Here is a 26,268-nt window from a genome sequence, read left to right on the forward strand (position 1 = left end):
ACTACCCGCCTTCAGGTCGTGCAACCGATCAGCATACGCCTTATTTATTCTAAAACGTTGCGACTGTTCTGCGCCTTGAATTTTTCTACACTATGGATATTATAAATAAAAACCCGTTATCTAGATAATAACACCTACCTACGCGCTGCCAATTAAGCGTACGCCTTGACCGTTGTTCTAAGACATTCCGGCTGCGTCTTACTGATTGTGGCCCTTCGATTCAATCATTATTCGAAACCGTTTTCTCTGGAGGTTACTAGTCAAATCGGTTGAGCCCACCGTCAATTTGTATGATCTTTCAAATTCTTTGAGAGAACAGTTAGTAATTTATAAAGCGAATAATTCATTTTCTCTATTACACTATTATTTAAATGCAACGAAAACGTTACAAAAAAAAAATCATTATTACAGAGAAATTAACGAAATGTCAGTTTCTTTATTAAAATTTTTAAAAAATTTGATGTGTACCCACATCATGTTATATTTGTATGCTTATTAAATTACGTATACACATTTTTTTTAAATGAAAGTACGTAAAATTTTATTTCATTAATAACTTCTCATTTTTAAATTTTTTTTTATTTTATTTTTAATTGTTATTATTTATTGTAATCTTTTTTTTTACAATCAGAGGTTAATAATTATCAATAAATCAATATATTTAAATTAAAAAAAAAGGAAATGAAATCAGATTTGAACCGATGTGGCTTACCCTTGTAAGATCCAAATAGAAATCCGTTGAAAACATATAGATTGATAAGATATTATCCTGTTACAAAACAAGCGATAGTGGTCAACCATTTCTAGGTCAAAAGGCTATCCTCCGATTCTGCAATTGTGTATTTTATTAATTCTAATACCGATCAAATGCAATAAAATCATACATAAATTAAAGAAATTAAAAAAATATTTTTTTCCTTAACTTCTATAGTTAAAACGATTTTTTAGTACATCACTACTAATAAATTAAGAAATAATGATGCACGGGTGGCGGGTTGATTCATAAAAATTCAATATCCATGATACGGATATTGTCTTAACCACACTAGCGACACGTAAAAAATTACAAAGATCCATTCTAGCAATAATTATGATAGTTCAGCAAAATCTTAACATAGAAAAAGAATATCGTCGATTAAATCCGATCGGTAGTCGAAATGAAATTTCAATTAATTATTATTATACCTCGTGATTACAATAAAACAACATATCTTTATAACACTCAGAAATTGTTAAAACTTTGAGTTGATAGTGAACGCTAAAATACAATAAGCCGATCCAACTTTTCGATTCCATTCTGGTAATTAGAGTATACGATATTGCGTTTACTTTTAATTGATGAGCATTTAAATAAAAAATTATCCAAAAATGCCATTCTTATCTTCATAACTTCAAGCTTACGGAAGACGTTTTACAAAATTGATAAGCTGATGAAGCAAACTTAGATTGATTTAAACAAATCTTAGAAGGTAAAGATATCAAGTACTTTACAAAAATGACTGAATAAACTACTTAATCGGCGTTACTTAGTATTAAACGACTGCAATTATGGATTCGGTAGAGGTTTTAAAGATTTTTTTTTCCGGGAAGTTTGACGCAAATTACCGAGAACTAGTTTCAATTTGTTTTGTTTTGTTTTATTTATATATATATATATATTAATCTACCTCTTTAATAGCAATTTAAATTAAAAATTAGACACAAAAAAAAGTTGAATTAAATTAACATGATGCACTACGTGCGTTTTAAAAAAACTGGTTGCTGTTTTGTCATCGGTTCGAATGTAATGTTTAACATCCGATCGATAAATTAGTGTGAATGATGAAGGATCATCAGAGGACAGTCCTTTGAAGGTGTAGTCTAACCGGTCTCATCGACTGTCGATCGGTGAACGGCTGAGATACCGAGAACGGGACTGGAAAATCATGAGAACCATTTCTTTGTGCAAGTCGAGTTTTTAACCGTTAAATACGACTTCTACGATGATTTTATCGGCTTATGACAATCGGTATCTATCAGCTGGTTTGTTGCGTTTTGGTATCGTCAAAACTTGATGATGCTGCCAAAAAATTTGAAAGCATTTTAAATGTCACGTTAGCTTTACATTTAACTTTGTAGCGATCGATTCACGAGCCTCATCAAAGACTGAACATGTGATATCGATAAAGTTAAGAATTTAAATTTACAGGCGGGAAGACAGCCGTGAATAATATAAAAATATTACAGTATAATACGATTTTTAATCGATACTTGAAATTATAGTTTTATAATATTAGATGTGACGAATTCATTTTACGGTATTACAACAGTAACTGATGTTAATGCAAAACCTTAATTGAGTTTTGTTAATCCGATATAAGCAAAAAACTTAAAAATATAATCATTATATAAAAAAAGCTTACGATAAAAAAAATAATAAATTACCAAAGGAAAGTAGGTCTAGTCCCCCCAGCCACCGAAATTTGTAATAAGGACGTGAACTGTCTTTTTATAAGCTATTACCAGCTGAAAAGTGATTTTTGGATTGAGGTGCGGTTTGTGAGGGCGCAACCTACGAAATTTCCCCGACAAAAATGCTTTTCGTACTAGAGTTTTTGAATTCTGCAGCATTAGAGACGGTACTTGCGCGTTCAAAATTACAAATTATAAGGAAACATTAGTAATCTAAACAATCATTTGAGGCAAATAAATCAAAGGCCAAAAATGCAGATAAATGTATTGTATTTAAATCTGATAGTTTCTGTGTGCACGCTTTATTTAGTAAACGGCTGTGAGAGAATGATATTTATGACACTGAATGTGCTCTAAACCGCTAAAAATTAAATCTTTAACGATACGCTTTTGTGTGGCCTTACACCCGGTGTTTCGCAAATTCATGAATCGTCAGTAATGAACGGTAGCTTTTCTCAAGAAAGAATACGGGATACGCATGTGAAACTAACGAGCGGTAATTACGCATTAACGTTTTAAACGGTACTCTCTGAAGCTGATAAAAATCAACTTCTGAGCGTACCGCTAATAATCAATCGGAAATTCAAAAATGATCCTTCAAAAAAGATAAAATATAATATATCAGAATTTCACAGGAGTTGCAGGAAAGCATAAGAACCGATTAACCGCAGTGAAAACTTACAACGTATGATGCTCGTTAAGGGCTAAACGACGAGATATCCTGTTTAATAGCTTAATAAAAGCTAAGCCGAGGGTGGAATCTACATACTAGGACTTCGGCATATCAAACAATCGCTCTATCGCCTAGCTAATTACACAGATTTTCATTTAATCGTTGCAATTTTACGCAAATAACAATAATAATTTATGTTTAGACAAATAGGAGGAGTCCTCCCGAAAGACCGAGAGTTACGAACAAAATAAATCTGCTGTATAGACTATGTGAATAGACTTTTTACCTACGTCTATTTAGAATTAATTTTCTAACGATAAAAAGAGTCTGAAGGAAAGACAAAGCAGCAAAAACAGAGAGCGATAAATGTAAAAATCGAAAAAATGACATCCATCACGTATTTAAATAACAAATACGTAATAGGAGCGGAATGCGATGATAAACAATTTTAAAAAATATATAAAGCTCAGCAAATTATAATTTTACTTCTCATAAATTTATCCTGAGGAAAACAGCTGCGCATAGATAATATCGCAATAATAGACTTCGATATACTGATTTCTGCTATTAAATTACCACTTATTAAGTACAACATATTTTCTATTTTTTTATCGCATCTGAATAAAAATTCACAAACTTAATAAAACTAGAAAAATATCTTAATGAAACGGTGAAAAAATTCCTGTCCTTTACCAGGAAATGAGTTCCGCAGATTAAAAAACTAAACCTTAGCATCGACTTCATACTATAATTACCAGATACTCTATTGTAATCCTATATTAAATATATTGCCTGTTTGTTATCGCATTTCGAAAGCCGCCAAATATATAGCACTCTTCCTACGATTTGGGGATCTTTCCCTAATCATAATAAACAAGTGACCGTGAAAAATATCAAGGAACCGTTTGCGTTAAAATTTTTAAGGAGATCAACCTGGCCTCCGATCATTTATCTCCCGTACAGAAAGGCATTCGCTGACCCTCTGAACGATGTACAACGATCGTAAATATTTTTACAATATAAGTCAGTAATTTTTCAAAAAAAAATTTTCAGCTTGCCGTCTATCTGTCCGGTTGATTCTCTACTCGTTAACACGATATATTTTAAATAAGGATAAAATAAAGGAAAAAATTAAATCGAACCAAATTTGTTAGTTAATTTTTTTTGCTTATTTATATTGGATTTCTTATTAAACCCGATAGCCTATTCGCAAATCGCTGTTTTTTTTTTAATTTTTTTGGTGAAAACAAATTTAATAAAAAAAATAAAATATCTGCAAAAATTTCAGACTCGAAAAACTTTATGGAAGACAATTACGTTAGGATTTTTTGAAGTTTTAAACACGAATAACGGACCTAGAAATTTTTGCAAATATGAATGTTGTGAAAGAAAAGGTAAAATAGGCGCCGGAAAAAATACGATATAACTACGTTCAACCAAATAATCAAGCGATGTACTTTTATAGTGCGATCAAGCGATGAAACTTATATGTAAAACCCGTGGTTTTTTCTCCGGTTTTAATGAATTATCAAACTAAAAGTAAGAATTTATAACAGGAGTATATTGTATTTTTTAATATTACGATTAAAAAGAACGCGTACATTTTAATATTATTTATATAGTTAAACTTCCAAGATAGATATGTCGTTCGAGTAAGTTATCATTCAAATGTAGAGCTAACGTAGATAACAATTTATCAGAGGTTAATACTACCGCTACTAAACCAGTTATACAAAAAAAAAACAGACAGACGTTTAAAATAAACTACAATATACAAATAAACAAAAATACATAGCGAAGAAAATCGATAGTTTTATAACAACTGTTTTAAAATCTACTTCGATTGCAACGAGCGTTAATAAAAATAACAAATAAGAAACGATAACATTTGATGACCTCTCAAATGTAATTCAAAGACGCACTTTCCAATACAAATAAAGGCCGAACCGACAGGCCTATGTAATGATAAAAATAAAAAGCCATTTCCCTCCCATCATTCGTAAAAAGAACAAATTTAATTCTATTTATAAAAATAACAGGACCGTCAGAAAAATCAAAATTAAGTAAACCGTAATGAAATTCCCACTCTCCACTTCACCGGTTACACTAATCGGACGCTGGAACTAACACGTAGTGCTGCACCGAGTAGTGGTAAAATTTGATTTTGGAGTAGTTCTTTTTTTACGATTAATCCATCATAAGTTCAAAGCGCGTTCGTGGAAATACAAAATTAAATATTTTAGCGAAAAATGCCAATACTCCAATTTTGGAATTCGAACCCGAAATCTTTCGGATAAAAGACGAAGACTTTACCGCTTTGCCGCGAAGGTCGATTTGTTTTAAAATCAGGGGTAATTTTAAATTAAGTTTTTATCCTCAAGATTCAATTACGTATCAGCGAAAGACAGTTTCTTACAATACACAGTATATGACAAGAATTTAAAAAAAAAAACCATGTAAGGAGTATCAGCACTTTGTCTCACGAACATTCTTTTGTTTTCAGCAAAAAACTTGTAAAATATGTTCGAGCCTATTTGACTTACGACTGCCAGAAATATAGCGAAACCTTTTCTCACAATTTTTTGATTTTTTTTAACTCCAAGAAATGAGACAGATGGTAACCGACCACGCGTTTTAATTACTTATTCCTTTATTCACGAAAACGGTCGCTTGCGTCTTCTCCCAGCTGCCCAGAAAATTTTCGCTTTTGAAGAATTGCAATCATGTCTTTATCGGTCGATTTCTACTGCGCTGTTTAATTGTAACCGATTTGGTTACATTGTTCGTAGATGAAATCTATTTACTATAATACAAACTTTTTTTGGGTTCGCGAACAAATCTTTATCGACTTGTAATTAATTCTTGTTAATGACACGGCCAAAACAGAAGCCTATAGTTCTTATAACGTAAAGTTAATTTTATTTATGCAAGAGCCGTAATAATTTATATTACGGGTGCTATTGTATTTCCTAGTTTGTAATGATCTTTACACTAACAGATCATTAATGTGCTAAGCGTAATAATCATATGTTACTCCTAAACTCGTGCAGTTTGTTTTTTAATTTACGTCTGCTGTGATTAAATAACTGTCCAATTATTATAAGTTCTGCTTCCTAAAAACGCGTTTTGGAATTTTTAAGTTCCAGAACGCGTGTACATTATAAAAGGATTTTCCAAAAACGTTTTACCAATTCGGGTGACCGTACAAAAATTGTAATTTTTATGACGATCAAGAAAATTAGAAATAAATATAAAAAAAAAAAATACCTTGAATTTTACGTTTCGTTTAAAAATTCATTTGGAAGTTTATACAAATAAAACAAATAATTATTTATCAAGTAGAGAGTGAAGTATAAATTAGGATTACGATTTTAAATTTAAATTACAATTTTATTTTTATCCAGGGGTAAAACATTTTACGCAGATTTCATAAGATGGTACCATTTCGACATATCTTCGTGTTTCACATTCCCCAGACCCCAAAACCACCGTCAGCTCAAAAGTTTACACACACACACACACACACACACACACACACACACACACACACACACACACACACACACACACACACACACACACACACACACACACACACACACACACACACACACACACACACACACACACACACACACACACACACACACACACACACACACACACACACACATACATACATACATATATATATATATATATATATATTTTTTTTTTTTTTTTTTTTTTTTTTTCACTTTCTTGTGAACACGATAACTGCCGTAATTTTGCGCCAATCACTTTCAAATTGTTCTTTAAAAATAACTCGTGCCAAAATCTCGGTCGTGTTCATTAACGGCCAAAATCAGACCACGGAGGTGAAAACGTGGGGTTTTTCGAAATAACAAAATTTAGCTAACTTTCTTATTAAGTAAAATATCGAATTCGTTTAAAGTTCCTACTACTCTTTAGATAAGGGCCTAAAACTTATGTAAGTAAAGTTTTCTGATATCATCAACCATTGGCCCAAGGGGTGGAAAAAAGGGGTTTTGAAGATAAAAAAATCATACCTCCCTTAATAGGATAGTATCGAATCGATTTACCTCTAAACATTAGCTAAAACTTTTGTCTGAAAGAATTTTTGATATGACCACCCTTACGGCAGGGGATAACCAAAATGTTGTTGGGATTTTAAGATAGATGGGGCTTGTAGTACGCTAAACATGTGAAACTTTTTTCACGTGCAACCATTGACGTATTGAGTAATTTTGAAGTTTTTCTTCTTTAAGGTGTAAATCTTTTTTATCCCCTACTTAGCACCGGTGAGATCTAACTCCGCCTTCCGGAGTGCCGAAAGGGATTTTTTTCTACGTGCGTGCAGTAATAACATTTCGAATCATAACAGGGAATATTCTCCGATTAATGTGAAAATTAATATTACATTTATTCATTTACACGTTTTAATAACCTTGTTACGTTTTGTAATGTAACCGTATTTCTGAAAATCGAGCGAATAACCGAACATGAGTATTATTTAACTTGTTCATATTAACAATATCGACGTATCAAAATCTCCATACATAAAAATCTTCCGTACGAATCTGAGAAAATGTAAAATCAATCACAATTGTCAATCCGTATTACCGTAGAACGTACTCTCGATCGGTAGATATCGTTACGATTGGCACACGCGTATACGCGTACAAATTCACACCGAAACATTCACAAATTCTCAAATCTTAGTCGTCAATAATAATTAAAAAGACAAATGACAATAGCGGAAAAACTATTCAAATGAATTAAGTGAAATTGTCTGACGTTCAACTCGGCAATCCAGACATAGAAAATATAAGCCGTCCGAAAAGGATTTCTATTATTATAACCACTTATATTTATTTCAAAAAATCGGCTCCCCTTGAAAAGTCTCCAGAGAAAGAACAACGTACTACGATAAGAATTTTATTTTCTGAAGATGCAAAACCGGCCGAAATTCAGTCGCGGATATTAAACAGTACGATAAAAATTGTATTAAATGAAAATTTTTATATGCGAATAGAAAATTTTAAATCTGGCAGAACAAGCGTCGATTTTCATCGTAGCGGAAGACCTACAAAATGCGTTTCGATTTTGCAAAAACGCACTAATGATTTTAATCGCAACTAATTAGGGCCAAATTTGGGAAATCGCTGTAATTTGTAACGGCTAGTATCGACACCGTCCACTCCATTATCCAAAAGCAGAATTAACGAAAAACATGTTCGAGGCGGGTTCCGAAACGATCGACTCAAAATCATAGACGCCCGAAATCACATTTGACGAAACCTTAACTTTTCTTCTTCCTGTTTAGCCAACGGGAATTACCGTTCAGGTGTTACTTCAAAGGACGAATAAGGATGATATGTATGAATGTAAAAATCTTGTACAATCTCAGTTCGACCGTTCCTGAAACGTGTGGTTAACTGAAACCCAACCACCAAAGAACATCGGTACCCACGATCTAGTATTCAAATCCGTATAAAAATGCCTTTACTAGGACTTAAACGCTGGAACTCTCGACTTTCAAATCAGCTGATTTGGAAAGACGCGTTCACCATTAGACCAACCCGATGGGTTAACGGAACGGAACTTTAACTACGGTTTTTAACGGAAAGTATTGTTTTTTTTTGAGATCGCAGAACTCAAGACGATGAAATTTGGAACCGGGATCCAAACGACGGTGTATGGAATGGAAACGTGAGTTTACACGCCGGCAAGAAATTCAAAATCAACGCGTAGGCCGATAAATTGATTCAGCGATGTTTTGGAACTAAAAAGCCCGATTTATCCCGATTACTTGGAAGAACAACGTACAATCAACAAGTACTACAGTGACACGTTAGCAGATAAGGAGGAATCGTCCCGGTTTTCTCTACGCACAACGCCCGTCCTCATACCGTTCACAAGGCACAGGAAACTATTCAAAAGTTGGAGTTGTTGCTACATCCAGTTTACAGTCCAAATCTGTTACAGATTCTTTTTTTTGTTTCCCCCTCTTAATTAGTATTTACCTGGTAAGGTTCGGCAACTATGGCCGGGTAGATAACGGCTCAGGCACCTAGCTGAATTGTTCTTTACTACTGGAATAAATAAGCTCGCAGAAAGATGGGACAAGTACCTAAACCTAGCCGTTGAAAAGTAGCGTTAGTTTCATTATCGCTAAATAAATAATTTTTCTAGTCGTTAGTATTTTAATTTTTTAACGACCTCCATCGATTATTTTGAACTTGTGTGAAGTAAAAATTCGTAATGTTTGCATGTTGACCGTAAATCACCAGACAATTTTTACTTATCAATAATACGAAATAAAAATTAAGAACAACATTAAATAGGAATTTTACTACTAAATAAATGTAAACTAAACCATTCTTTTTTTTAAATTTAATATACAATAGGCCGCTAAATAAACGTTATAGTATATTATTACGATACGTAAGCAAACCTTTTACAGTTTTCAATGTCAATAGAGATAATAATTATTATCAACAACTGTCAATAATAAAAATAAAAGTAATAAAAACAAACGACTAAACGATCATTTTTTAATAATTTTTTACTAAAAAAGATATCATCCAAAGATAAGATAATATTCATATGGATGTTAATTTTAATAACTTAAATTTATAATACTTTACGAGAGGAAACTTAATCCCTAAAATTTGTATACAATTAAAATTACGAAGATTTGTTGTATTTAGTGTTTTATACAAAAACAAAATATACCAAATGTGAACATTATCGTTTGATTAATAAATTCTCTGTAACTTTATTATACCAGGGTACTGATATTCATACCGTTAAATAAATCATCACTAAAAGTACTCTCAACACTTACGCGAACTAGATAAACTTACATTAACATTTTATCTCTTTTTTTACGCGTTTCAACCGGGCATAAATCTAATTAGTTTTAAAAATAACCATAAAAACGTAATCTTCCCTACCTTTCCTTCAATTTTTTTTTTTAATAAAAAGTCTGAAACGCAAAAAAATTGAGCAAAATTAGTAGAAAACCGATTAGAAAATAAAATATAGACCGATCTTCGATTTATGAAACGGGATATTAGGCTTCAAATTCATCCTAAGAGGTAATAGTACAGCAGCTTTCCGCTGAATACACTACGAAAACGGCTATGTTTAGCGGCGGATAGATGCTAAAATCTGAGTGAATAACAAACATTTTGTAAAACAAAACTATATAAGTATAGTATAACATCATTGCGGTAAAAAATATGTTTTATTAAATCACGTGCGCGCGCGCGGACACTGGTTTCTGAGGGCGACAGGTGGGACCAAAAATAGGATCGTGATGATATACCAACCATGTGTGTGGCATTTGGCAGGGCACAGATTGCGGAGAACAGGCACCCGCATAATCGACTGGCTATATAAAAACACAGACTAAGCAAACGTTCACGAAGCTTTGGTGCTTCGCAGCTGCCGGCGGTTGCTGTTAAGAGCAAGCGAAAGAATACAATACGTTTTACAATCCTTTACATTATGTATTACACAGTACCATTATCATCATCCTAGTGCAAGTACGACTCGGCAAAACAATTCAACACTTCAATCTGAAGAGGAATTATTTTGTTTGCGGTTGCGTATGCGTGTGCGTGAGTATGACGTTAAAAATCTTGCTTCTCGAAAAATTGGAGAAAGAAATCAGAAGATGATGCAGGAGCAGAACGCAGGCGAGCTAAATATCCAACGCGTTTCGGCGGGTTTGCCATGCGACCTTACATTTGGCTCAGCGAGAAAAGAAAAGTGAAAACAACTCGGTATACACTTTTCCAATAAGCTTGGCACGGGATGCTGAGAATACCTCTATAGTTATCAGAAGCGACTTGTGATTCGCCTGTCAATTAGCCTACAATAATTACGGTTGTGGCGTTTAATTTCCATGCGATAACGCTTAAAATAAACTTCAAAAAATAATAAAACCAAATTATAAAAGTAAGAAAACACAATATTTCTAAATTCTTCTTTAAATTCCACTGCACTGTGAATTGAAAAACAAAATAAGGCCGCCTTCAAAGCAAATCCAGATTTTAAGGTTTGATCTTTTTTCATTTTTAAATATTTTTTCGTCGGTTTTATTATTTTCTACAACAAAAAAATCGACGCTACTCACATGAAAAATAAATAGACCGTTCATAAGAAACGAAGAGATAATGTTTGCGTGTTTGTATAAATACTAACGAAATGAAATAAGGATTTTTAGAATGCGGAAGTACATATATATTTTATTCTGCATTTTCCGGCTAATTTTCTTGAAATTTCAATCAAAAATTCTCGAACATCATAAGCAAATCAACGTATTTAAATAACCTATAAATATCTAATACTAACCGATGATGACGACAAAGAAATTAAAAATAGTTCAAAAAACTAACAACGCAACTACCTTCACAAAATTAAAAATGAATCGTCGAGAAATCAACCAATTTAGTGTCCGAGAAGTATCGGCCAACCTTAACGGACCGATTAGGACAACAAAATCAACAAAGAGGCTCATCTAGACAAATGGCCGGCCTACTTCCCTTCAATTTTCCGCCCGCCGTTATGAGTTTAACAAATAAAACTATAACTTATACTAAATTTATAATTTATTTAAGAATAGATAAGGAATATTTTAATTGCATTTGGGGTACGTCTTGTACCCCCCAAAAAAAAGTTTAATTTTCTCCTAAAAAATAAAGGTTTAAAATTTTTTAACCGTTAATTAATAGCTTCGTAAATACTAGTATTATCGAATTGTTTTATTAAATTAAATGGTAAGTATTTTATTCTACACCGCTTAGGAATTTTCAAAGGTAAAATTTATACCCACAAAGTTATTGAATCGAATATTCTACTACTTTCAATAAAGTTCATTAAAAATTACTCGTTCGCACGACGGAAATAAGGTTATAATTTATTCTAACAAAATTCAGTTATTAAAAAAACTAAATTAATAATCGTATCTGTACATCTATGTGTCATACTGCACTTCAAATGAGAAAAAACTATACACAGACCAGAAATATAAAATTCCTGGGTTTTTAAAACCCAGATTACTAAATTAATAAAACACTTATATGTATTATATATCGACTTGATTTTGATACGAGAAGCATGATCCGCCACGAATTAAAAACCGTTCAACTCTTCTCCAGTATTTTTCAGAAGAATAAAAGGGAAACTTTCCGTTCTATCCAATTTTCCACGACCGCTTTGGATAACTCTACAAGAAACTCGTGTTTGTAACATTAAATAATCAAAATTGGAGAAGAGATAACAACTCAGCCTATCAAACTTTTACTAAAACGAAAACACTGGGTACGATTCCTACAACGGGTAAAATTCTTTACGAGATCGAACCTCCTTACACAACCTTAATAACGTGCGCGTACAAACTTAGTAAAGATAATTATGCAGCGACGTTTGTCACGCTAACTTGTTTTCTTTGTAGGTAATTAATTTATCATAACAGCTTTAAAAATATGATATGGGAATTTTTTTGGCGTACAAAAATAATACGCCTGACCGGGATTCAAACCCGGATGAAAGGTTAAACCGCTACCATCCCGTTCACGAAGGATATGGAGCGACAGCGTCTAAAAAAGAACTTCAAATTACATTATACAGCATCACAGAACAGCTGGAATGAGAACTAGCGAGATGTTTGTAAGTTTTATTAGGGCACCCCATCAACTAATTAATATAAAACTTACATAAATTAACAGTTCCCCTACGGAGTACAGACAATATTTTTTTTTAAATTATCTCTTCAAGTGATACGTGTAAAGGATCCGAGATACTATTCACATTCTTTGCCTGAAGATAAATAACGAACATCGTACAGTCAGTTTGTGTAACGAATAGAATTTCTTGTAGATCTAATTGTAATTTTTTTCATTTTGGTGGATTTGCGATACCGTTATCCAGCAGTATACTCGGATCAATGATGAAAAACAGGAAACCATTTCACACCTCACTTTACTTTGTAAAGACGGCACGGGATGCTTGTTATTTTTAAGAATGCCTAGCCATTTTCAGGAATAACTGTGTCTTAAGTCAGATCACCTACAATCGTAAGGTTCTGACAGATTTTTTTTCTTATTGTCATTGAAATGAACCGTTCGATGCTACTTTCCACTCCTTTCTGGTGTGTACTAATTCACATTTTAATTTTTACCTCAACATATTTACTATAGTCTACACATTCAATTTCTGTTTAACAGTCTTGTCATTAAAACAAAGACATCCTTTGTCATCCTACAAAGGATATCCGCCTTTTGCAGGATTACCTTATACAGAGTGAGCAACATAAAACCGAACCGATAATGAAACCGCTATCCAACGCTATTTATGAAAAACACCACACAACTAGCGCGACTAGTAGATGTACATGTTACTAACGATTGTTGCTGCCGTTTGTCAGGTGGTTACGTGTCAGTGCAGAATTGTGAGTGCAGTTGTGTTTATGTGTAATGCGCCCGCTTCCGTGGCGCGAGCGACCTCCGTGGTAGCGTCTCGGCCTTTCATCCGGAGGTCCCGGGTTCGAGTCCTGGTCAGCTAAGGCATTTTCACTCGCTACAAAATTGTCATTTCACCTCATCCTCTGAAGCATTACCTAAAGAATGACCCGGCGGCTTAAAAAAAAAAAAACTTATTCGATCCAGGAGAGGATAACTATAGTCGAGTCCTATATTCGTTCTGGATCGTTTGAAGAATCAAGTCAAATATTCGTAGAAAAATATCGAATGCCTGTATCCGAAGAGTGGCATACACGATTTAGTTAAAAGAAAAAGGCGTAAAACAGGTTTGGTTTCAAATGCAAAACGAAATAGGCAACCTTCCGTTAGGACTCCACAGGCCATTGCCGATATTGAAAGAATTACTGCCGGTTCAAAAAAAATCACTACGCTAGTTGTGCCAACAATCTGGTGTTAATCTTGTCGCAAAATTCTTCATGAATTAAAATTGAAACCGTACCGCGTTACAACTGTGCATCAACTGAAAGAGACAGACAAACCGAAACGACTTGATTATTGCAACTGGCTTCTCGAAAACATTGCTGGTGGACCGATAGACCCGATGTCGTATTGTATGTCAAACGAGGCACGGTTTCATTTATCCGGCCATGTTAATTCGCACACCAGGTATTGGATGGCGAGGAATCCTCACGAGATATTCGAGGATCCACTTCACGATGAGAAAATTGATGTTTGGTGTGCCGTTTCCGGTAATCGTATAGCGGACCAATATTTTTTGACCGGACTGTCAATACACAAGTTTACCTCACAATTTTAGAAGAATTCTACACCCAATTAACTGATGATGAAAAAGAATACGGTCTCTTCCAACAAGACGGAGCAACGTGTCGCAGCTTTCACAAATGAACAAGCTGTCAGAGGACGGTAGCCTCCACTTTCCCCAGAATTGTCTACTTGCGATTTTTTCCTTTGGGACTACTTAAAAGAGAGAGTTTATGCATCTAATCCCCACAATATTGATGAACTGAAGGTGAACATTTGACGAGAAATCAACCCAATTGACAACGTTTTGCGTTAAGACGACACTCAATATGATCGGTCAAGCACTAAAGTAAGATGGGTCAAGCACTCAAGATAATATCGGTCAAGCACTCAATATGATCGGTCAAGCATCGATGCCCAGGGTAATAATTTTGAACATCTTTAATTTATCCGTATCATTCATAAAATTTCATTCCAACATTACCAGCCGATTTTGCAGCGGTTACGTTATGGATTCGGTTTTATGTTGCTCACCTGTATAACTTCCTCTATCACAAAAGTAGGGTATGTTACTTCTAAGAAGAATTATTAATGATTTAACCCGTCATAAATTCTGATATTTTGTTATTCGCGTTACAGGTTATCCTAACTGTTGCGTTTCTTTTACTATTTCAATTTTATTCCTACTATTATCTTAGTTTTCATCATAGTTTTAACCCTATTTTACTAATATTTTAATATCCGAGAAGGAGTTTCTTGTTATTTTCACCCGGGCGATAATAAATCGAAAGCGTTTTTTGACCCCTTCCAAAAAAAAACAAAAAACAAAGTAGCTAGGACTGGGTGTCTTAATAGATAACCCAAATACATAATATTTTCTCTGCTATTCCTTAAGATTTCTCTATTCTAATTTTATCAAGCCGTTTAACTTTCAACATTCTTCTATAAAAGCAAAGTTCAAAGATTAGATAATTTTTTTCTTTCTGATTTTCTTACCGTCTATTATTCACTAACAAAGCATCACGCTTTGCACAAATATTTTAAACCGTACTTAACGTGTCCTTTCGGAGAATTTATTTTACGTTCTTAGATTCGTACTTGATAAAAAAAAGTTTCTTATTTACATGACAACCGACCTTAATTGTGCCAATTTATTTTGAGATTTGTATTACTTAGTTAATTCTTTATAAATTTACTCTCAAAGAATAAAAACAGTTTCCTGCTTCTGTAACAGTTTTTTTTTTGTAGCGTATGAAAATGCGAGCCTGACCGGGACTTCCGGATGAGAGGCCGAGAAGTTACCACTCCGCCACGGAGTCCGCTTTATACTCGTATTTTAAATTAAATTTTTTATTACCTTTTATTCTGTCACATTTCAGTTCTTTTGTTTTACTTTTAGCACCTTTCAGTCGTTACTGAAAGACTAATGCTTAAATAAATGCGCCTCTTCTAAACACGTTTGCGTAATTTAATTTTAGAATTTTTAATCCCTATATAAGTAAACCTTGGTTCGTAAACGCTGTAGGATCACGGCTAAATTGGAACGGTAGCTAGTAAATAAATAAAAATAATTTCTAATAAGAACAATTAAGAAAGTCCATGAACTATAACATAATTAATATGGAAAAATGACAAAGAGCTACGCATACGAATGAATATTTAATGCAGATAGGATAATCGTAATCACGAAACCTCAAGGCACGAGTCTTTATAACAACTGCTAAGGAAAAAACCCATATGGCGTTGTAACAGTAAAATAGGTCATATACCGTGACGACGGTAATGTAAAATGCGGTTAACTCGGATAACAACTAAGCTAGAAATGTTCGATGCAGTAGCTTAATTAACTATGAATACGATTACGTATGAAATAGTTAACGACTGTTACTTACACCGTAATGACAAGAGAAAGAGCGCGGAAAAAATTTTTAACAAAACATTCATCTAACAAACTACATCCGGAAAAAGAACAAAAAATATCTTTTTAGACGCAACCGGTTCAACAAAAAAAATCTAATAAAATATCAGTAAACCAAAATTTAAATTAACACGACATAATTCCATTCTTAAAAACGTTTCAGAAGGATTCACTATTACGAAAATAAAAATTCATGAACAAAGCGAATCAAATAATAATTTATACTGATATAATTAATCTTACTAAAATCAACTAAAACGTACCGATAATCTTTTTTCTTTACTTCTATATTTACAACTATTTAATAAGAGAAATATCCGGAAAATGGATTATTTAATTGTCGTAAAAGATTTGAAGGACAGCAACCAACAGACAGTACCTAGGAAGGTAGTCGTCACCTTCCTATCGCAAAAAAGATTTTAAAATAAAATAAACACAAGCGCGCGCGCGCGCGCACACACACACACACACACAGAGAGAGAGAGAGAGAGAGAGAGAGAAATGTTTCGTTATCAATTAATATATTTACAATTAACGTTTCCAATAAGAAATTCCATTGTTTAAAAAAAAAAAACAGCAACGATATTTACAATCAACGATAGGCCGGAAAAAAAATATGAAACGAAGATCCAATTTGTTCAACGTTCAAACCTAAGATTACTTAGGTTTTTGTTATCGCTGGTGAACTTGTGATTTGTTTCTGAGATGATTTAACAAATTTTGGTTTTATGTTTCTACGTAGTACTTTTGTCTAATATTTTTGTTAATGTCTTAAATTACTAATTATCGTAAATATTTTGTTTTATAATTTTTCTTTTTATATACAACATTTTTAATAAACCATAAACATTTTTAAAAATGTTATTTCTATTGATACTTACTAACCGGTTTTAAACAAACTGTTAGGAAAAAGACCTAACCCGGGGGGAAAATTAAGAAATTTAAACAACAAATGTCACAAACAACAATCATTACCTAGAATTATTGTCGACCAATGGCGATATTTTCATTGGAGAATCCATTTTATCTGAAACAAGAGATAAAAAACCTTGAAAAAATGAAATACAGCAACTGACAAAATAAAATTATGAATTTTAAAAAAATGTTGAGATAAAAATAGCAAATATAATAAAATGAACCTAAAATAATAACGTAAAACATTCAGTAATATTATTAAATTATATTATCTCAAACGTGCGGGCGCACCTTTCATTCTCTTATAAAATAAAATACCGTTTAATAATATATAATAAAACCTACTTAGAAAAATAAACTAAAGTAAAAACATCCAATCTTTACATTTATCGATTTCAAAAATATCAAAATTTAAACGTATGAAAAGATCCTTTTCTATGACGATTTTTAAATCGGCTTTATTTATTTTTATTTGAAATATATTATATAAGTATAAATATAAATGAAATTTATAATATACGCAAGACCGTATGAAAAAATACAGTGACATTTTTAAAATACAAATATATATTGAAAATGGAGAAACCCGAATGTCGAAAAAAAAACGGACAAGAAAAAAGGTCAAGGTAGTTTTACATAGCCTTAGTTGATACATCAACGTGACATTAATTAAATCTGTAGTGGAATTCGTAATATGTATACTATTACAGATTTTTTTAAATTTATTTTTCAGATTCAGGATATGTAAATGTGTTTAGTTTAACAACGGTTAACGCGTTGTTTCTACAAAAATATTTCTTGAATTGCGTATGAAAGATTTGTAACGATCTGATATTAAGAAATAAAAAATATAAAAAATCTTTTCAAATCGATTAAGTAAACGTTTTCATTTTTCGTTTTTATATTCCTCTGAAAAATAAAAAAGCAATCGACCGAAACAGGTGCAATTAGTGAAAATTAATGTGACATTCACATAAAAAAAAAAAACTATTAACGCCTTAAATTCAGATTTCCTGAAGCCCGTTACGAAGCACTGAAATGGTAACATCTGAATACATTCTGTCAAAATTAAACAATAAGCGAAGAATAAATTTTAAAAATTATCATTTTTAAACAATTTTTGTAAATTATTGGCACTGGAGTAGGAAGACGCGCGCCTGTATACGAACTCGCACACAAAGGGCGGGAATATCTGATTTCTTATACTAATACAAGATTCTAATTTATGCTGCAGGCGAAAAAAGGTAGGTGGGACGAGAGTAAAATAATTTATTTTCCTTTTGTGTAATAAAATCTTAATGTATCCGTTTACTATTTATAGTTTGCATAAATCAGAATAAGAAACTTCAATCAGGGCGACGCAATTTAAATATTTCCAAAATAATATTAAATTCCATAATAGGATGGATAAATCTTTGAATAAGTGTGTTGGAATGAAGTAAAAAAAAATATATATATATATAAAAGGAGGTAATAAAAGTACATTAACCTCAGCCGAGTTCATTGAATAAAATGTCTATAGTAATAGGGTCTATGCGTATAACAGGCAGGAGGTTTCTTTTACGTCGAGTTCACTTGCTGTGCACATGTGACTTCCGCCGGATACAGCACGGAACTGCGCTCCTTGGGCACCCCTACTACCTTTTTCGACCCCCGAAGCAGCACGTGCGCCCCAAGACGCTAAATACACATCCTTAAAGTTTAAGACTAAAAACATATGCCCTATTCGTTTAACGTATGCGATATCAAGTACACACTGAAATACAGACAGCCGTTAACCCATCCGTAACCAAGGTCAAATTAAACACTCTGACGACAATCTGTCACGCGGAACCATAATTAAATGCCTCAATATTTTATATACAAACATCTTTTTACTTTCATTGAACATCCCGACAGCAATATTAATAAGTAAATAATTAGAACAGAAAATTATACTAATTTAATATAGAATTAATTTCATTTAACCATAAAAAAAAGAAAGAAAATGACAAAAATTTAATCAATAATTCATAATTAAGAAAAATAAATAATATTACAATTTTGATTAGAAAAAGTTTTTATGTATGCATGGGGATGTGGTTGCTTTCAATTATTATTATTATTCAACAAGAACAATTTACTCTAAAATCATGAAAATTTTGCATCGGAGCTTGTAACTTACGGAAACTGATTCACATGCAATTTAAAAAAAGACATAAAAACGTCTAAGCCATATTTCCAATAACGTTGATTATTGAAAACTTTACTAGAAGGCGTATTTCTACAATTTTATCGTATTTTCTTTTTTTTTATTTATTTATCCTTTTTTATATAAATAATTCTTGTTTATAAAAAGCCTTATCAGGGTGGGAAAGTTTACAACCTTTAATCGCAACTATTGTTGGGAGAAACACAACCCCACCCTTAAAAATAACAAATTCTATAAATTATTAAAATTTTTACATTAAAACTTAACGAATGATTTTGACTTCTTTGTACGAAGTAAAGGAAGTACTGTAATCGCAAAAAATTTCGGTTTACAGATTTCAAGGGAAATATCCATTTTGACCATCCCTGAAACCATTTTGGCTACTTTCGGCGTGACTGTACGTCTGTACTTACGTAGGTATATATCTCGCATAACTCAAAAACGATTGTAAGATGTTGAAATTTTGGCTTTAGGACTGCTGTAACATCATGTTGTGTACCTCCCTTTTTGATTGCAATCAACTGAACCAAAAGTGTCTAAAAAACCCAAAATCATAACAATTTGGATTTTGAATCTTTTTCTTAACTGCAATAACAAAGCCCTCATTGAGAGCTTTTCAACGAGATGTCATAGTGGTACTTATTTTTATTGGTTCTAAAGTTATAGCTAAATAAAATTTGTATTAATGAAATATTTGGATCTTACAAGAGGAAGACACATCGGTTCGAATCAGGCTCATCTCCTTTCATTTAACTTAAATATATTGATTTATTGATAATTATTAACTCTGATTGTAAAAAAAGTTTTACAATTTTAAAAAAATAAGTAAAAATATCGGAAGATATTAATGAAATAAAATTTTATGTATTTTTCATTCTTAAAAAAATTTGTTTGGCCCAGCCAGTGTAAGAGCTTCTGACGTCACGAATAGACTGAGTATTACTACTCGGCCTGAAAACATCAACTCGACGTATCAAATCGAAGTATTACTTATCATATTTTACGCAGTAATAAGTATAATATTTACATTTACTAATTTTAAACAATACATAATTAATTATTTTATAGCCTTTATAGTACAGGCAATTTGTCATCAAAATAGGCTGTATTTGAAAATCCTTACCTAGCGATTGATTTTTTGTCCATGCGTTAGGGGTGATGAGGGAACCTAACTCCAGATTTTTAACATCCCCCTCCCGTAGATTTTTGAAAAACTCAAAAAGTTTTTGAAATGCGTTTTTCTCTGAATCTATGCATTTTAGAGAAAAGTTTTTGAAACAAAAAATGTAGAGGACATACTCCTCTACAATTAATGTCTTTGAAGTTATGCCGTATAATTTGAAATTGAAATACTAGGTGGCGCTGAAGTTGTAAAAAACGTTGTACACGACTAGACCGGTTTCGAACAAGTGCCCCCCAATTCATAACATTTTCACATTATCACAAGCTACAGCTCCAAAACGGTAAGTCGTACAAGAAAATTGTTTAAATAAAAGTTGTTTGTTTTTTTTGAGATTAACAACTTTTCCAAATGCAATACAGACGAAAAACAATTTTTCCGGTGAAAAACCCGAAAAAACACGTTTTTTACAACTTCAGCCCCACGTAGTATTTCAATTTGGTGTTCAACTTTCTCGGTTTTTTTTTTGACTAATTTTCTCACCAACAAATAAATTTAAGATGGTTCCAAGTTTATAGTAAATCTATTCCCGTAATTTTTCTTAAGGTATCATTAAAACGAAATTAAAACCGATTAATATTAAAATATTTTGGGGCAATAACATTTTAAAATGTAACTTATACTTTTATAAAGGATTTCAACAATTTAGAAGTCGATATATGTTTATAATTAATATTAATTTTTTGTATTTTACAGTTTGAAACAGAAAAAAACAAATAAAGTACGCCTACTTATAGTAATGGGATATTTATGTGGCTTTAAATATGTTCTCACTCTGATAACGGCTCATTCAGTAAGATTTCTTTGTTTTTGGTAATTTCAACTCTACATAAGAGCACATATTTAAAAAAAAAAAAGGAAAGGAAATAATACACAAAGCGCACGCAGGCGTAGATTAGGAAGGGACTTATCTTAACAACACAAGTTAGAAATCGTAAACTTTTCGCAATTTAACGGTAAACTAAAATCCAATAAACACGACAATAAATAAAAAGGATGAAAAAGGTTATATAAGATAACTAGACGTTAACAACACACGTTAATGTCAGATTCATAAACCGTTAACTTGGACGATAACCCGCGTTAAGTTACAGTTACATTACTGCCTTAAAGCACTAACAATCTTGTTAACAACAAGAGAAAGGAATAATTCAATGAACCTAACCACTGTTTCTCCCTCCCCCGCTATTTTAAAATATACGTTATGCTTTTATAAAATAACATCCCAAACATATGCGGCAACATTAACGTTAAAAAGGGTGTCAATGTAAAGTCAACGTTCTGCTCGCATTAAACACGATTCGGTTCGCCGATTCCTTTACATTACAAAATTAACGATCATTAAAGTATATCTAATAGTCTTATTACATTTTCTTATCTAAATAATACTTGTATTATCGCATAAATAGTAATATATCATGCACGAAGTACATTTCCAACTTAATCCTTCGACTTCAAGTCGGCTTTTTTTCTACTCCCCGCCGAATAGATTGATTGGAAAAATCAACAGTCAATACTAGTACAAGCACTAAAGGCATAGCGACTACAAAGATAGAATACACTTTGTGGTACAATCCGCTCGACATTTAACCAAAACTCGCAGATCACAAACAGGAAGAAGGGAGGATAAGAAATACAGATTAGAAACGGGAGATCTAAAGAACTGTCAAACGAGACGGATAACCGCGTCCGAAAGAAATGCTTCAACGCCCCCTCTGGTCGAAGGGGATCTGTCTCTCTTAAAATTCCTCTGAAAATCAGTTTGTCTTCAACCTGGACGTTACCGATCGATGATTTTGCGTTCACCGGCTCAAATACGTGTGCCACAACATTCTGCTTTTCCTCTACATTCAACGAACAGGCTCAGAAATCCTTAGAGAAAGGCTAACTCTCGCTTATTCCTTATAAATCGAATGGCGTGTGGAAGTATCCGATTATCGGACTACAAAACCTTTCGTACTATTTAAAATATAAAATTAAAAATATCAGTACAAAATACAATAAGTCTTACGCGTAATCGTTCTACTTAATCAATACTTTATTTTCAGGTTCTTCCATAACACTTGATACGAAAGTTTTTTCTATTTAAAAATGTAATTTATTAAATCTAAATTATTTTATAATAAAGTAAAACATTCGCAGGAAATTTAACAGAATGAAATATTTGAAAAAATAAATAAATTCAATAAGTAATTAATATCGTATAGTATATTTATTTCTGGCGAGTTTCCGATTGAATTAGGCAAAATCTGGGCAAAATTATCGTTATCTATATTTTAACCTGTTTCAATTTCAATAAACAAAGGAGTTCCAGAAATTTGGTTCTTCTTACGATTCGATAATTATTATTACGTTATCATCTCTCTTAGGACAGGTCCATAATCCCCTATTTTCAACCGAAGATATATATAACGTTAAATCTTTCGGTTTCTCTTTTTTGCATCTTCTAGCAGTATTTTAACGGCCCTTCTCTCGTGATTCGTTTCAGCCGGTTTGCAGAGTTTGTCGAGTTAATTTTTCTAATTACGCTTATGTTCTCGTTCGATAGTACTCAGTACTCCCGTTTTCCACTTTGTCTCTCGGAATTTTCTCCAAAAATTCTTTCATGCTCGTATTTCAAAGCGTCCAGTGTTTCTTCGTTCATTTCCACGGTATCCATTTTTTATATCTACGTACAGAAATACACACCAAAAATCATATAGGCCAGATACCGCTTCTTCAAGTCTTAACTAGATCTTAGATTAATTGTTACTTTTATTAAATATTTCCCCATTTACTGCTACGCTTGCATTTATTTCGTTTTTACTTCGGCAACCTTCTATCTACGTAATCTAAGTACCTTAAATGTTTTACGTTACAATTTTTCTTTTTTCTGGGCAGACATATTCATCAGCTATCGTCTTATATCCTCATTCTTTATAATTAATTTTTTCCCACTCTTTTACAGAAAAATAAAACGACGGTTCCGTCATTATCTCCCAATTTATCATCACGTTACGGTGCTGCATACCGACTTAATCTAGCGTACGATTTGTACTATTATTACCTTAAACTCAATTATTTAGAACATTTTAGTTGTGATAAGAGCTTAATATACGAAATCCAAAACGTCCATACTTTTTTGGAAAAAAGTCTGCTGTTCTTTTAAATTAAAAAATTTTTTCTTCCTTTACAAGCGTTGTGTACCCTATTGTTAAATACAGAGTTCAAAAACTTTTACGAAACAGACTTTTTATACTAGACTTCCCGACGCCGAACTCGGCGGCGAAATTGTAGCGTCTCAGCCTTTCATCCGAAAAATCCCGGGTTCAAATTTCGATTAGGAGTGAAATTCCTCATAAATAATGAAATTTTCATTCTAAATTCCCAAGCACAGCTTTATGTAATAAATTAGTCTTAAAAAAAATTCTTAATATCGGTGAAAAAATCAATACTTTTAGTGCTAAACTTTAATCAAAAATATAATAAAAAGAAAAAATAATGCATTACACCGATATATCTATACGTAGTTAATTTTAAAACAATTTGCCTAGCAGTGATGTGATTTCTGAATTACGGTGAATCGGTGTGAAATACGTAAAAATAAAATAGAATTAAATAAAATGAATGTAAATTGATCGCCTGATAATTTACATATTCATCGTTCTATGTATCACCATTATATTTTATCAATAAACATAATTTATCAGGTTTTACTTACGTTTAACTTAAGTTATTAATTATTAGCCGTAAATTAATTCGCCAAAATTTTGTCGATAAATATATTTATGTTCCCGGCTTCGATTTAAACCGGTCTATAGCCGAAAAAAACGCTACGTTTTTCAACAAAAAAAATTATGCCGTAAATAACATCGGCACTGCACTTCTGTCTTACAAAATTGTCTCCTCCCACATCTAGGTTCATAAAGAACGCTAATAAAGATAATGAAATCCTTCACGAACATCTGACATAAATAAAGCGACTGCAGTTTAACCGACGAATTAGGTTTAATTATTCACTTCCGGTAAGAATTGTTACTCCTTTCACAGTTTAAAATAAATAACTTACAACTCCGAATACGCTATATAGTAAGACGACAGAAAAATTTAGCCCGATATAACAGCTTGTCATTCAAATCATGAAAGGATTATAAATTATTAAACTAAAAGAATCAAATTATATTACCGTATTAATTTTAGAGAATAACAAATGTTGAAAAGAAGTTTAATCTAACCACAAAAATCTACCTTATTTCCATTAATCAAATGATTAATGGATGGTAAGATCCATCCGTTATTGTGACTTTACCGGTTATTACAATTATTTACGTTAATTGTAATCGGATGAAGATAATCCAAAACGTTAGAAGAATATTACTAAATACAAGAAGATCTTTGAAAGTAATTCCAAGACAACGGGGTTTCTAACGACACTTTTATTTCTGAGAACTATTTCTTTCAACATTGTTACAGTTACATACTGTAATTAATAAATGGAGCAACTACCTTATCTTTAAGTAATTCGGTTGTGAATGTTACTGAACGAATCTACATACAAACTGAAACGTATATATAATACCGCCCAAAGAACTTTCGGAACGAAATTAAAAAAGCAAACTAAAATTAAATTTTTGAAGTCATAACGATAACGGCAAACGGAACCTTAAAAATAAGTAACTTTTGAGAACCGAATAAAAATATAGAAAACTAAAATTAGAATCCATCAGGATGATAAAGAATTGCTAAACGGTGTGTAGACTTAGCAACAATGAAAGAAAAACGAAGTAAATGAAAAAGTCCCGGTTATGAATAGTGAAAAAATAGCGACGATGTTGATGTTTTACAAAATTGAAGGAAAAAAGTAACAGTGAAAGAAATAAAAAACGTTAAACTGATTTTTTGTGACCGGATCAGAACGAGATCGCTTAGCGCCGAACAGAACAAGGAGACAAAGAAATTACAGGTATATTGTTTTGCAACCCTGTCCCTATCTTCAAAATATAACTAATTCGTGAATCTACCGACCTTCCCATGACAAAAAAGTTTACGATACGATTTGTATTTGTATCTTTCGTTTCCACTTTCTACTCGATCAAATCGATGTAATAAATCTTTAATTTAAAATAATAATGTAAAAAAAGACCAGTAAGATCGGCTTAAAAGTCCTAACACCGTTTAGGAACAGTTCACCGTTTAAGAAGTTCTACACAAATAAAGAGAATTGTTTCTAACAATTCTTGAAATCGATTATTACGTTACAATTTTAATTTGAAGCTTTGAATTATTCTCATATATTCTTCCCTAACACTACGTTAATTCTCGTCTCGACGATAATTCTCGTCTCATAACAACGAACGAACAACTTCGTGTTTTACAAACTAGTATTACAGCGGAAGCAAACCGATGTTGATTAATTAAAAACGGTTAGATATATCCTTAATATAAAAGAAAACATACAGCGAATTAACGTTTTGAAAATCCATAACGGTACAAAAATAATAAGAAACACTAGGGAAAAAAAGACAGAAATCAGAGTCATAGATCCACTCAAAATTTTGGCAGTGAAATAACAAACGAGGCATAGCGGCCTATTGTTAATGTGCACGAGTGCTTCAAAATTAATTTCTCTAGCTTATATTAAAAGAAAAGGAGAAAAAAAGGATTTTTATTAAAAGCTAACGGCAGTAGATTCGGCTGTTATATTTA

General features: G+C 32.3%; 1 protein-coding gene across 1 annotated transcript in view; it reads right to left on the minus strand.

Moving 5' to 3' along the window:
• The window catches only part of LOC142325512 (M-phase inducer phosphatase-like), a 228,232-nt gene that overhangs the window by 142,786 nt on the left and 59,178 nt on the right, over nt 1-26,268 (minus strand). Inside the window, exon 3 of the mRNA XM_075367369.1 lies at nt 17,273-17,324. Coding sequence (XP_075223484.1) covers nt 17,273-17,324 — 52 coding nt within the window. The remainder of the gene's footprint in view (nt 1-17,272; nt 17,325-26,268) is intronic.

Source organism: Lycorma delicatula, chromosome 5 (assembly GCF_047948215.1).
Source record: "Lycorma delicatula isolate Av1 chromosome 5, ASM4794821v1, whole genome shotgun sequence".
In the NCBI taxonomy this organism is placed as follows: domain Eukaryota; kingdom Metazoa; phylum Arthropoda; class Insecta; order Hemiptera; family Fulgoridae; genus Lycorma; species Lycorma delicatula.